Source organism: Bufo gargarizans, chromosome 2 (genome assembly GCF_014858855.1).
Source record: "Bufo gargarizans isolate SCDJY-AF-19 chromosome 2, ASM1485885v1, whole genome shotgun sequence".
Lineage (NCBI taxonomy): Eukaryota > Metazoa > Chordata > Amphibia > Anura > Bufonidae > Bufo > Bufo gargarizans.
In genome coordinates this window covers 324,555,754-324,568,721 of record NC_058081.1, presented here as the reverse complement: position 1 = coordinate 324,568,721, position 12,968 = coordinate 324,555,754, and the positions used below count along the sequence as shown (strand labels likewise).

At 40.7% G+C, this 12,968-nt stretch overlaps 1 protein-coding gene across 1 annotated transcript in view; it reads left to right on the top strand.

The window, feature by feature from the left end:
• The window catches only part of XPOT (exportin for tRNA), a 75,535-nt gene extending 65,505 nt beyond the window's left edge, over positions 1-10,030 (top strand). The window contains exons 22-25 of the mRNA XM_044280545.1: positions 582-629; positions 1,371-1,442; positions 8,953-9,009; positions 9,102-10,030. Coding sequence (XP_044136480.1) covers positions 582-629; positions 1,371-1,442; positions 8,953-9,009; positions 9,102-9,128 — 204 coding nt within the window. The 3' untranslated portion in view covers positions 9,129-10,030. The remainder of the gene's footprint in view (positions 1-581; positions 630-1,370; positions 1,443-8,952; positions 9,010-9,101) is intronic.
• The last annotated feature ends 2,938 nt before the right edge of the window (positions 10,031-12,968 follow it).

The window sequence follows — 12,968 nt, the reverse complement described above, 5'->3', positions numbered from 1 at the left end:
TAGCCCCAGAGATGCATATGGTATGTAATTCTCCCACAGTTTTCTTGTCTAGATGTCTATTATAGATCTGTATGTCTAAATTCATAGAAATATATGAGTGAATGAAGTGTGTCTGGACCACTTCTTCTGCTTCACTTTGAGATGATTAGCCAGCACAGATGGGAAGAGAACAAGAAAGCTACTGAGAATGTTAGTTCACCTTGAAATACAGGAGAAGGTGGACCAGATGGAGAAAAAGTGTGTGTGTGTGTGTGTATATATATATATATATATATATATATATATATATATATATATGTATGTATGTGTGTGTGTGTGTGTGTGTGTGTGTGTATATATATATATATATATATATATATATATATATATATAATCACAGTAATATTTTTGTGGGATAACCTGTTATAGTGGCAGAAAGGGACATTCTCTCTGCAGCTTTAAATTATTAAGCTACCTCTATTATCATGTAATCTGCAGTTAATTACATCTTTTCTGTAGTATTCTTCAGTGCTCACCATAAACCACTTCTAACAAAGCCTTCTTCCTGCATGCTCAAGGATCACTTTTTTTTTTTCTTTCAGGCTTTGTCGGAATGCGCGGTTACGATGAAAACCATATATCTGAAAAGGGTGAGGTTTTGAGAAGTCTTCATTACATACACACAGTTTGCTGTATGCTATATAATCGTATGTCAGATAGAGGTAGGTCCCTCTGGAACTCCCCTTTATTGAGAATCTTGAACCCCTGCCCCTCCTGGAGAGGTGTCTGCTGGTCACTACAACCAGCAGTAGAATGCATGGAGCGGTGACTGTACATTTGAACTCAAATTAGCATTACAAAAACAGCTTGGCCACTTTTCCATTCATCAGTAAGGAGCCACATCAGATTAGAATATATATAATATATATATCTGTGACATGTAATGTAATAATGTGATAGCTTCTTAAATGGGTTGTGCAGGGGTTTTATATTGATGACCTACCCTCAGGATCGGTCATCAATATCCGATCAGTGGGGCTTTGACACCTGGCACCCCTGCAGATCAGCTGTTTAAATAGGTGGTGACACTCCATGTGAGCGCTGCTGTCTCTTCATTACACTGCCAATCATCTCTGAAGCGAGTGTAATGACAAGTACTCTGTGTTCACTTGACTGGGGCGAATACTTGTCATTACACTGCGCCGCCGCAAGGAGGACAACACATAGTCTAATGAAGAGGAAGCAGCGTTCGCATGGAGCTCCGTCTCATCTTCATACAGCTGATAGGCAAGGTACCAGGCAGATATTGATAATCTATCCTGTTGATAGTTCATCAATATAAAACCCCTGTACATCCCCTTTAACTCTAATCTGTAATATTAATCTTTTAGGGACCGGAGTGCATTCAATATCTACAGCAAGAATATCTACCTTCTTTGCAGGTAGCACCAGAAATTATCCAGGTAATTTTTTATTTTTTTTGTTTGGTTTTAATATTTTGATAGGTATAGTATGCCCACTGATCAATACTGCACATAAGCGATTAAAAGTTGGTTTCCCTGTAACGCATGTGCAGGCACAATGTATTTCAGTGCAGCTTTGAGAGTTGCTGGAGAACAGTAAGCAAGTAAAGAATAGTGATCTAGACTCCTTATCAAGTCAAGTAGTAATGCGGATAATAGTCAAAGATCTTGACGACAGATTCCATTTAAACCTTTCTATATATACCTTTTTAGCCTCTCTGGTAGGTTGGAGGATGCAGCACATGTGACAGCAGTTTGGTAGCTGCAGACTACATTTACCCTGATGCATTGTCAATTTCACTGACGCTTTTCTTCACCCTCTTCCTGCTGTCGTAGGTGTTTCCTTCCACTTAAGTGGCCATCTCAACCAAAGCAGTTGTTGACTCTATGAATTTTAACAAACTTTTTCACCAACCGACGACCCTAGGCTGCTGCAGTGATAGACTCTGACCATACACTAACCATTTCATCTATTACCACTGTGTGCAGGACTGTGATTCACTGTGGACTGTTTCACTGCATGATCATTCATCTAATGGCCAAAATAAAGTACTAGTGATGATCAGATGAAAATATTTAAGCCAAGCTCTTTACAGATCGACTGTAATTGGACGGCTAATGACCAGTTGTTAAATTTTCATCCAGTGAATGATTGTTTTGTTTGAAACTGTCTGTTTGGTCAAACTTAGGGGCCTTTTACATGGGTCTTTGGCAATGAGCAAAGGCTGCGTTCACATCTGCATTTTAAATTACAGCAGTCACTTCCGGCAGAGGAACAGACCATTTTACAGCGGATACCAATGCGCAGTGCCATATCACCATTTACTGTAATGGGATACGGCCGCTTTCCGGCATATACATCTGATACAGTGGCCGGAACAGAGTACCGGATTTCACAATGCAGATGTGAAACCGGCCTAAGCTTGTTCCTAATATTTGTGCCGTGTAACAACAAATGAAAGCCGTATTGGGTTGAATTATCATATTAACGATTTTGTCCCTGTACCGTAAAATGATTGCTACGTGGACGTGCCGGTAACAAGTGCTGATTGACATACTTTATGGTACTCATTACCAGACAAGATGCCTGCCTGCAAAAAAATGCCATTCATTTGGTCATACACTGGAGATAGTTGTCAGCCAAACAGCTGTCTCTCCTCTCATACATAGTTAGGTCCATATATATTTTGACACTGACCCAAATTTTGTGGTTTTTTTTTTTTAACCTGTTTACTAAAACATATTCAAGTTATAGTTATATAATGGCCATGAACATAAAGTCCAGACTTTTAGCTTTCATTTGAGGGTATCCACATTAAAATTGGATGAAGGGTTTAGACGTTTCAGCTCCTTTACCTGTGGCACTCTGTTTTTAAAGGGACCAAAAGTAATTGGACAATTGACTCAAAGGCAGGTGTGGGCAATTCCTTCATTATTTCATTCTCAATTAAGCACATAAAAGGAGTTGATTTGAGGTGTGGTGCTTGCATTTTGAAGATTTTGCTGAGAAGTAAACATGCGGTCAAAGGAGCTCTCCGTGCAGGTGAAACAAGCCATCCATCTGTGAAAACGGGAAAAAAAACATCTGAGAAATTGCTACACTATTAGGAAAAAAAAATCTACAGTTTGGTACATCCTGGGAAAGAAAGCAAGCACTGGTGACCTCAACAATGCACAAAGACCTGGATGCCCACAGAAGACAAAAGTGGTGGATGATCGCAGAATAATTACCATGGTGAAGAGAAACCCCTTCACCACAGCCAACCAAGTGAATAACGCTCTCCAGGATATAGGTGTGTCAATATCCAAATCTACCATAACGAGAAGACTGCATGAAAGTATATACAGAGGGTTCACTGCACGGTGCAAGCCACTCATAAGCCTCAAGAATAAGAAGGCTAGATTGGACTTTCTTTGGACAGATGAAATCAAGATCAACCTCTACCAAAATGATGGAAAGAAAAAAGTATAGTGAAGGCATGGTACAGCTTATGATCCAAAGCATACCACATCTGTAAAACACGGCGGAAGCAGTGTGATGGCTTGGGCATGCATGGCTGCCAGTGGCACTGGGTCCCTAGTGTTTATTGATGTGACACAGGACAGAAGCAGCCGGATGAATTCTGGGGTTTTCAGATACATACTGTGTGCTCAAATCCAGCCAAACTGATTGGTCAGCGTTTCAGAATACAGATTGACAATGACCCAAAGCAACCCAGGAGTTTATTAAAGCAAAGAAGTGGAATATTCTTGAATGGCTGAGTCAGTCACCTGATCTGAACCCAATAGAGCATTTCACTTGTTAAAGACTAAACTTCAGACAGAAACAAACAGCAACTGAAAACCGCTGCAGTAAAGGCCTGGCAGAGCATTCAAAAGGAGGAAACGCAGCATCTGGTGATGTCCATGAGTTCAAGACTTCAGGCAGTCATTGCCAACAAAGGATTTTCAACCAAGTTTTAGAAACTAACATTTTATTTACAATTATTGAATTTGTCCAATTACTTTTGAGCGCCTGAAATGAAGGGATTGCGTTTTTAACCGCCTCCGGACCGCCTAACGCAGATCTGCGGTCCGGAGGCGGCAGCTCGCGAGAGCCGTGACTTCCTGTGAACGCGCGCACACAGGCGCGCGCGTTCATAGGAACGGAAGGTAAGCGACAGGATCTCCAGCCTGCCAGCGGCGATCGTTCGCTGGCAGGCTGGAGATGCGATTTATTTATTTATTTATTTATTTTTTTTTAACCCCTAACAGGTATATTAGACGCTGTTTTGATAACAGCGTCTAATATACCTGCTACCTGGTCCTCTGGTGGTCCCTTTTGTTTGGATCGACCACCAGAGGACACAGGTAGCTGTGTAAAGTACCACAAAACACCACTACACTAAACTACACCCCCCCCCCGTCACTTATTAACCCCTTATGAACCCCCTGATCACCCCATATAGACTCCCTGATCACCCCCCTGTCATTGATCACCCCCCTGTCAGGCTCCGTTCAGACATCCGTATGATTTTTACGGATCCACGGATACATGGATCGGATCCGCAAAACACATACGGACGTCTGAATGGAGCCTTACAGGGGGGTGATCAATGACAGGCAGGTGATCACCCTTATAGATTCCCTGATCACCCCCCCCCCTGTCATTGATCACCCCCCTGTCAGGTTCCATTCAGACATCCGTATGATTTTTACGGATCCACGGATACATGGATCGGATCCGCAAAACACATACGGACGTCTGAATGGAGCCTTACAGGGGGGTGATCACCCCCCTGTCATTGATCACCCCCCTGTAAGGCTCCATTTAGACATTTTTTTTGGCACAAGTTAGCGGGAATAGATATTTTATTTTATTTTTCTTACAAAGTCTCATATTCCACTAACTTGTGTCAAAAAATAAAATCTTACATGAACTCGCCATACCCCTCACGGAATCCAAATGCATAAACATTTTTAGACATTTATATTCCAGACTTCTTCTCACGCTTTCGGGCCCCTAAAATGCCAGGGCAGTATAAATACCCCACATGTGACCCCATTTCGGAAGGAAGACACCCCAAGGTATTCCGTGAGGGGCATATTGAGTCCATGAAAGATTGAAATTTTTGTCCCAAGTTAGCGGAAAGGGAGACTTTGTGAGAAAATACAAAAAAAAAATCAATTTCCGCTAACTTGTGCCCAAAAAAAATAAATTTCGATGAACTCACCAGGCCCCTCATTGAATACCTTGGGGTGTCGTCTTTCCAAAGTGGGGTCACATGTGGGGTATTTATACTGCCCTGGCATTTTAGGGGCCCGAAAGCGTGAGAAGAAGTCTGGAATCCAATGTCTAAAAATGCCCTCCTAAAAGGAATTTGGGCACCTTTGCGCATCTAGGCTGCAAAAAAGTGTTACACATGTGGTATCGCCGTACTCAGGAGAAGTTCGGCAATGTGTTTTGGGGTGTCATTTTACATATACCCATGCTGGGTGAGATAAATATCTTGGTCAAATGCCAACTTTGTATAAAAAAAAAATGGGAAAAGTTGTGTTTTGCCAAGATATTTCTCTCACCCAGCATGGGTATATGTAAAATGACACCCCAAAACACATTCCCCAACTTCTCCTGAGTACGGCGATACCAGATGTGTGACACTTTTTTGCAGCCTAGGTGGGCAAAGGGGAACACATTCCAAAGAGCACCTTTCGGATTTCACTGGTCATTTTTTACAGATTTTGATTGCAAACTACTTCTCACGCATATGGGCCCCTAAAATTCCAGGGCAGTATAACTACCCCACAAGTGACCCCATTTTGGAAAGAAGACACCTCAGGGTATTCCGTGAGGGGCATGGCCAGTTCCTAGAATTTTTTATTTTTCGTCACAAGTTAGTGGAATATGAGACTTTGTAAGCCAAATAAAAGAAAAAATAATCATTTTCCGCTAACGTGACAAAATAAAAAGTTCTAGGAACTCACTATGCCCATCAGTAAATACCTTAGGGTGTCTACTTTCCGAAATGGGGTCATTTGTGGGGGTTTTCTACTGTCTGGGCATTGTAGAACCTCAGGAAACATGACAGGTGCTCAGAAAGTCAGAGCTGTTTCAAAAAGCGGAAATTCACATTTTTGTACCATAGTTTGTAAACGCTATAACTTTTACCCAAACCATTTATTTTATTTTTTTACCCAAACATTTTTTTTTTTTTATCAAAGACAGGTAGAACAATAAATTTAGCGAAAAATGTATATATGGATGTTGTTTTTTTTTTTGCAAAATTTTACAACTTAAACTGAAAAATGTCATTTTTTTGCAAAAAAATCGTTAAATTTCGATTAACAAAAAAAGTAAAAATGTCAGCAGCAATGAAATACCACCAAATGAAAGCTCTATTAGTGAGAAGAAAAGGAGGTAAAATTCATTTGGGTGGTAAGTTGTATGACCGAGCAATAAACGGTGAAAGTAGTGTAGTGCAGAAGTGTAAAAAGTGGCCTGGTCATTAAGGGGGTTTTAGCTAGCGGGGTTGAAGTGGTTAAAAATGCTTTAGTTCCTCACATTTTTATGCAATCATTTTGTTCAACTGGCTGAATTAAAGCTGAAAGTCTGAACTTCAACTGCATCTGAATTGTTTTGTTCAAAATCCATTGTGGTAATGTACAGAACAAAAAATAGAAAAATGTCTGTCCAAATATATATGGACCTAACTGTATGCATGTGGGGAGAGGGGAGAAAGCTGCTGCGACTCATTACAACATGCCCAATACTTGTCTCCCCCCCAACAGCAGTCAGGAGGACCATACACATTAGATGGTTGGCCGAAAAAAGATCTAATGTTTGTGGGCAACGTTGGGTGATTTCTTCTCACTGCTAGATTGTGCTGGTGTAGTATCATACTGTTGTGTGTTAATGCTGAATGCCAGTTCTAATCTGTGGCATCTTCTCTGAATAATTGAATTACTGCCTATGTGTAACCACAGACTTGATAGTGCTCATGGAAGTGAATGGGAGAGGAAGTAGTAATTACACTGCACCTCTGCTACGAGCTAGATGATGTGCAGGTAAACATTGAAGAAGACCCAGCACCACGGCCCTTTCAAACAGCTAATCAGGGAGAGCCAGGAGTTGGACCCTCACAAACCCGATATTGAGAATAGGTCGTCAATATCAGTGCACAACCCAAGGGCCCCCTCCTTTTCATTCATGGAGTAAAGGAAAATGGTTTAAAACTCCAGTCAAAACAAAAAATTCTAATACTTTTTGCAGTGGGATTAAAGATTAAAGTGTAACTACCCTTCTATTTTTATTTGTGTAATGTGTAGGGGCAGTGATGTTAACCATTTTTGTAATAAACTTTAAAGGGAACCTGTCACCTGGATTTTGTGTATAGAGCTGAGGACATGGGCTGCTAGATTGCCGCTAGCACATCTGCAACATTCCCCATAGCTCTGTGTGCTTTTATTGTGTGAAAAAAAACCTATGTTCTATATATGTAAATGAGGCAAGTAAGAAGCCCAAGGAGCTCTTAATAACGTTTCCGGAGCCCAGCCACACCCATTGTGAAGGAGCCCAGCACGACCCCGCATCCTCAGAATCTCCTCCTTGCTCCCCGACGTCACAAAGCTAGAGCACCGTAATCTCGCGATGCGCGAGCTAGCGCATGCACAGTGTCGGCATAGTGTTCCTTCCCGGTGCTGGGCTCAGAGTCAGAACGCTGGACTCATCTCGGAAGCATGAAGTAGACAGGACTCTTCTAAGGTTCATTTACATATATGGCGGTAACATTTATTTTAGGTTTTTCTCTAAACTGCTAGTTCGTTCAGAATTTATTTTAATATCATTATTAATGTATTAAAGTATTTTTAGAAAAGTGAGTGGATACATAGGCTTAGAAAGTGATGACAGGTTTCCTTTAATTACTGAAATAGATTTCTATTAGAAAAATAGCTGTAAGGTAGGTGATTTTGAGCCTTAGAAACGCTCCTCTGTCTTCTGTTTACATAACTGTGGAGAGTTACTAACACTTATGTAAACAGAGGAGCGTTGCTAAGGCTCAAAATGGGCCACTTGATAGCTTTTTTACTAATAGAAAGGTGTGATTTCAATAATTATATTACAAAAATGGTCAGTATCACTGCCCCTATACATTACACAAAAATCGAATGGCAGTTACACTTTAAGAATAGGCATATTGAAAACAAGTTTCGACTAGACCGTCATTACCGTGTCATACTTAATCCTGTAATAAAACCTGTACGTGTCATTTCCTTATTTATTAGCTTCCCTAATTTCCTTCATGTTAGGACCCATGCACATGGCTGTATTAGTACCGTACAGGTACATAAGTGCCTACAGACTATGGGCCCGTATTGTACACCTCTAGCCTCAAACCTATGTATCGGGGAGGAAACAAATAGTAGATTGTGTCACCCCCTCATTCCAGAGACAGTTGTGGGCTAGGGTACTTTCACACTAGCGTTTTTGTTTTCCGTTATTGAGTTCAGTCACAGGAGCTCAAAACCGGAAAAAACTGAGTTTTATCCTAATGCATTCTGAATAGAGAGCATTCCGTTGATGATGCATCAGGATGTCTTCAGTTCAGTCCCTCTTACATTTTTTGGACTGAGAAAATACCACAGCATGGTGTAGTTTTCTCTCCGGCCAAAAATACTGAACACTTGACGGAATGCCGGATCCAGCATTAATTTACATTGAAGTGTATTAGTGCTGGATCCGGCATTAAGTTTTCCGGCAAAACGGATCCCGCTTTCTGATCTGCGCATGTGCAGACCTTTTAAAAATGCAAAAAAATCCGGATCCGTCTGACAAATGCCATCAGTTTGCGTCCGGATTGCCAGATTTGGTAGGCAGTTCCTGCGACAGAACTGCCTGCCCGAATCGTCTGCCGCAAGTGTGAAAGTACCCTAAGATGATCTTATTTCAGTGTTTATTTGATTTGTTTTCCAGGAATTTTGTCAAGCACTTCAACAACCCGATGTTAAAGTATTTAAGAATTATCTAAAGGTATGCTTTGTCTCTTAATACAACTGATAAATCTGGAGACGAGAACATTTCATTTCTTTGGACTGACTTCTTTTTTTTTTTTTCCATTTCAGGTTTTTTTTCACAGAGCAAAGCCCTGAGGAATAGACTGGAATTGTCTTGCACCTGACTCCATACTCAGGAACTCCAGTTATTAATTTATGTAGATTGCTAATTTTGTACATGCCTATAAACTGGTGTTCTATACAGAAGCCTCTTCCGACCATAGAAAATGAATTTATGGTTTTAGGAGCTATAGACGCATCTTATCCGTGTGGCCATCCATGATACACTTGTGGTGGGGACTTCAACGAAGAGCATAAAATCAATTTTTTTACCATGCTTCATGCTTACTGTAATTGAAATAAGATTGTGTTAACACTTGCTTTTTTCCTGTAACTGATCTAAACTAATTTAATGGAACCTCATGTCAACTTGTCTTTTTATCACTTTTCTATACAATGGATCAGTGTAAAAGGACCACATACGGATGCCAGCCAAATGCTGTCCGTGGTTTTTACCGGCCGAATAGAAAGGCCCGGTGCATTTCCTGCTGACAATCAGTCTGCGGAAATACACTTGTGTCTGAATACACGTATACCATTCACTGGATCTGTTTGTCTGTAAAGAACACTGATCGTGCACAGAAGTGAATCACTGAAGTGTAAATAATTAAAAAAATTAAAAAAAATTGTTATGCAGCCGTAAAATACATAAAACTGATGCATTTTGGCATGTATTTAAAGGGTTATCCCATGAGTAATGTAAAAAAAAAATATTATATAGTGAATTACAGTCTCTAACCAACGTAGAACCAGCCCTGTACCTCACATGGATCCTACCCCATCTACTGCTGCAATTGCTCTGCTAACTTTGTTTCAAGCTGGCAGCTTAGGGGATGTGCACTTTCTCTGGAGGTGTGTCCTTTCTGCTGCAGCTGGTGGCAGTTGAAGAATGGAACTGAGCATGTAAGTCAACCTAAGTGAGCTGGACAAAGAATTTAGAAAAAGGGCAAACAGCAGGTGGCGCTATACAGATAGATTTCATTGAATAGCTCACTGGCTATACTACTATTGGGCAGACTAGATGGGCCAAATGGTTCTTATCTGCCGACACATTCTATGTTTACATTTTAATTGCATGCAATTAAAGTATTCAGATCCAGGTGTTGGTTTGACAAGTGTAGAGTATTTTTTTTGTGGGACAACCCCTAATAGGACCTATTAACTGATTTTGTAAGGTTTTTCGTTTATTTTTAACTGCAAAAAGAGCAAGTGTGAACTTAGTCTGATTTATATTCAGTGTAACATTTTGGAATTTCAAAACCAGAGCTGTAAAAAAAAAAAATAGTCAAGAGGATCGCTATGTACATTTTTATTTTTTTAATTGCTTCACGTGAAGGCGTTAATCTTATAAGTTCTAATCTCCTGATGTGTATTGTGGAGTAATAAAGAAAAAAAATAGTCACGTTTGTAGATGGTCGCAATTTTTTAATTCTTTTTTTTAAACCCATTAATCTGTATTTGTCAGTGTATAACCTGCCACAATACAGTCTGAAATTGTGATGACATGAGTGTGCCCACAATGGAAACAACCCTGAAATGCAATCCACACCAGTATTTATGAATTACTTAGAGATGCATTGCTTCTTGGAATGTCAGAATTTATAGGAGCTGAATCTATAAACTTTTTATAAAAGGAAACACAATAAATTTTATGTAGTCAAATCTAGTTTTGGTTTTTCTCCTGAGATTGTTATAATTGTATTTCATCAAAATATACCTTGCAGACCATTGCTATGCTGCTACGCTACTAATATGTGATTTTAAAGGCTATGTACGTGTTTGGGGGGCAATTTTTTTGTTACTGCATTGTACTCATTTAGAGCTAAAATAATAATTTTTAAATTGGTCTTCACTAAAAAAAAATAAGGCATCATTTTTTTCTGTACAGAGCTGACATGCTATAGTAGAACCCTTTGGATTTTCTGTCAGACCAGGAGCAGAGGGACTCCTTATCTCTGCTCTTATAAACACTCATTACAGTTCAGTTATTATCTTACTGATTTAGAATGTGGCTTAAAGGGAACCTGTCACCAGTTTTAAGGTGTCCTAACTCAGGGCAGCATAAATAAGTGACTGATTCTTTTAGCAAAATGCTGGGTCTTTAAATGACCCAGTCAATCTGCCAACATCTTGTATTGAAAAGCTCCAGCTGATAATGAGTCATGAATATTCATGAGCTCCTGACTCTCCCCGCCCACCTGCTGCTGAATGACAGTTTGTTTCCATAGGAATCAGCAGCAGGTAGGCAGGGGAGTGGCTATAGCTCTGAATTAAATATACGCCGGACTCAATGACATCACACCGGACTCGAATCAGCTCGTTAGCATGCGGCATCTTTGTGTGTATATTATGAGGTGACCATCTGTCACACCAGTAAGTGAATACATCTAAGGCACTTTTTAGTAGTTAATGATTGTATATAATTAGTTAGATTATAATAAATATCCACATGACAGGTTCCCTTTAAAGAGGACCTTTCACTAGAATAAAACTTCTAAACTAATTATACAGCCATTGAGAGCGGCGCCCAGGGATCCCCCTGCACTTACTATTATCCCTGGGCGCTGCTCCGTTCTCCCGGTATAGCCTCCGGTATCTTCATAGTTGGGCTCCACCCAGGGGAACCTGCCGTCGTCTCATTCTCCCATGCTGTAGCGCTGGCCAATCGCAGTGCTCAGCTCATAGCCTGAGAGAAAAAAAAGCCTCTCTGGCTATGAGCCGAGCGCTGCGATTGGCCAGCGCTACAGCATTGGAGAATGAGACGCCGGCAGGTTCCCCTGGGTGGAGCCCAACTATGAAGATACCGGAGGCTATACCGGGAGAACGGAGCAGCGCCCAGGGATAATAGTAAGTGCAGGGGGATCCCTGGGCGCCGCTCTCAATGGCTGTATAATTAGTTTAGAAGTTTTATTCTAGTGAAAGGTCCTCATTGGCATAATGCTATACACTGCTGAAGCCAGTAATTAGCTGCAGTGGTATTCTGGACTAAACCTCTCTAGCCAAGACCTTACATTAGGGCTGCAGCTCAATGGAGCAGCAGAACTGCCTCCCTTAACTAAAGACTTTAAAAATTACAACACAGTACATTAGATCCGCTATTGGATATGAACTGACAATCAGAAATCACTATGATGCAGTCAGTTTGGGTCAGGGGAGCAGCGTTCAGTTCTGGAGAAGCGGTTGACACATGGACTGTATTTCCTGGACCAAGCACAGTTGTGTGAATCATCCCTTATGCTGGCTATACATTTTCTTACTGAACACATAAGCTGAACATACTTGTGATTTGAATAGGAAGAACGCCACCACCAGACACCACTGGCAAGGGTGTGTTTTCCCTGAGAACAAAGAATCAAGCATGTTGATAGCAAACTGCCTGATCCTATACCCTTCCCTCCCTCACGGAACCCATTGGCTGCTTCCTATCGAAGCTGATTTTTTATTTTTTTTTATGTTGCATCACTAAGTGCATGAGCCCAAGAGTGTACATGCTTAGGAAGTATACCTAGAAAGGAATTGATACCAGGGTAAAACGATAATAAAGACCCCACATTTTCACATCTGTACCTACTGTTTAGTGGTATTTGAAGTTAGAGGATTTGTCACCACTCCTGAAATTGTATGTGTTACTAAATAAGTTTATTCCCCATGTAATAACTATTTTGGAGCATCTTTTCTTTATAGCTCTATGTTGTCTTAGAAGTTAATTAATAGAGGTCCATCTGGGTGCTACCAGTTGGTGTGTCTTCTGCACAGTCTGACACTCCAATAAGTACTGCCAGTATCAGACTGTGCAGGGGTACACCCCTAACTGGTAATACCCAGTTGTACATGTATTCATAAACCTCTAGTCGCAACAATCGAACATGTCAGGAC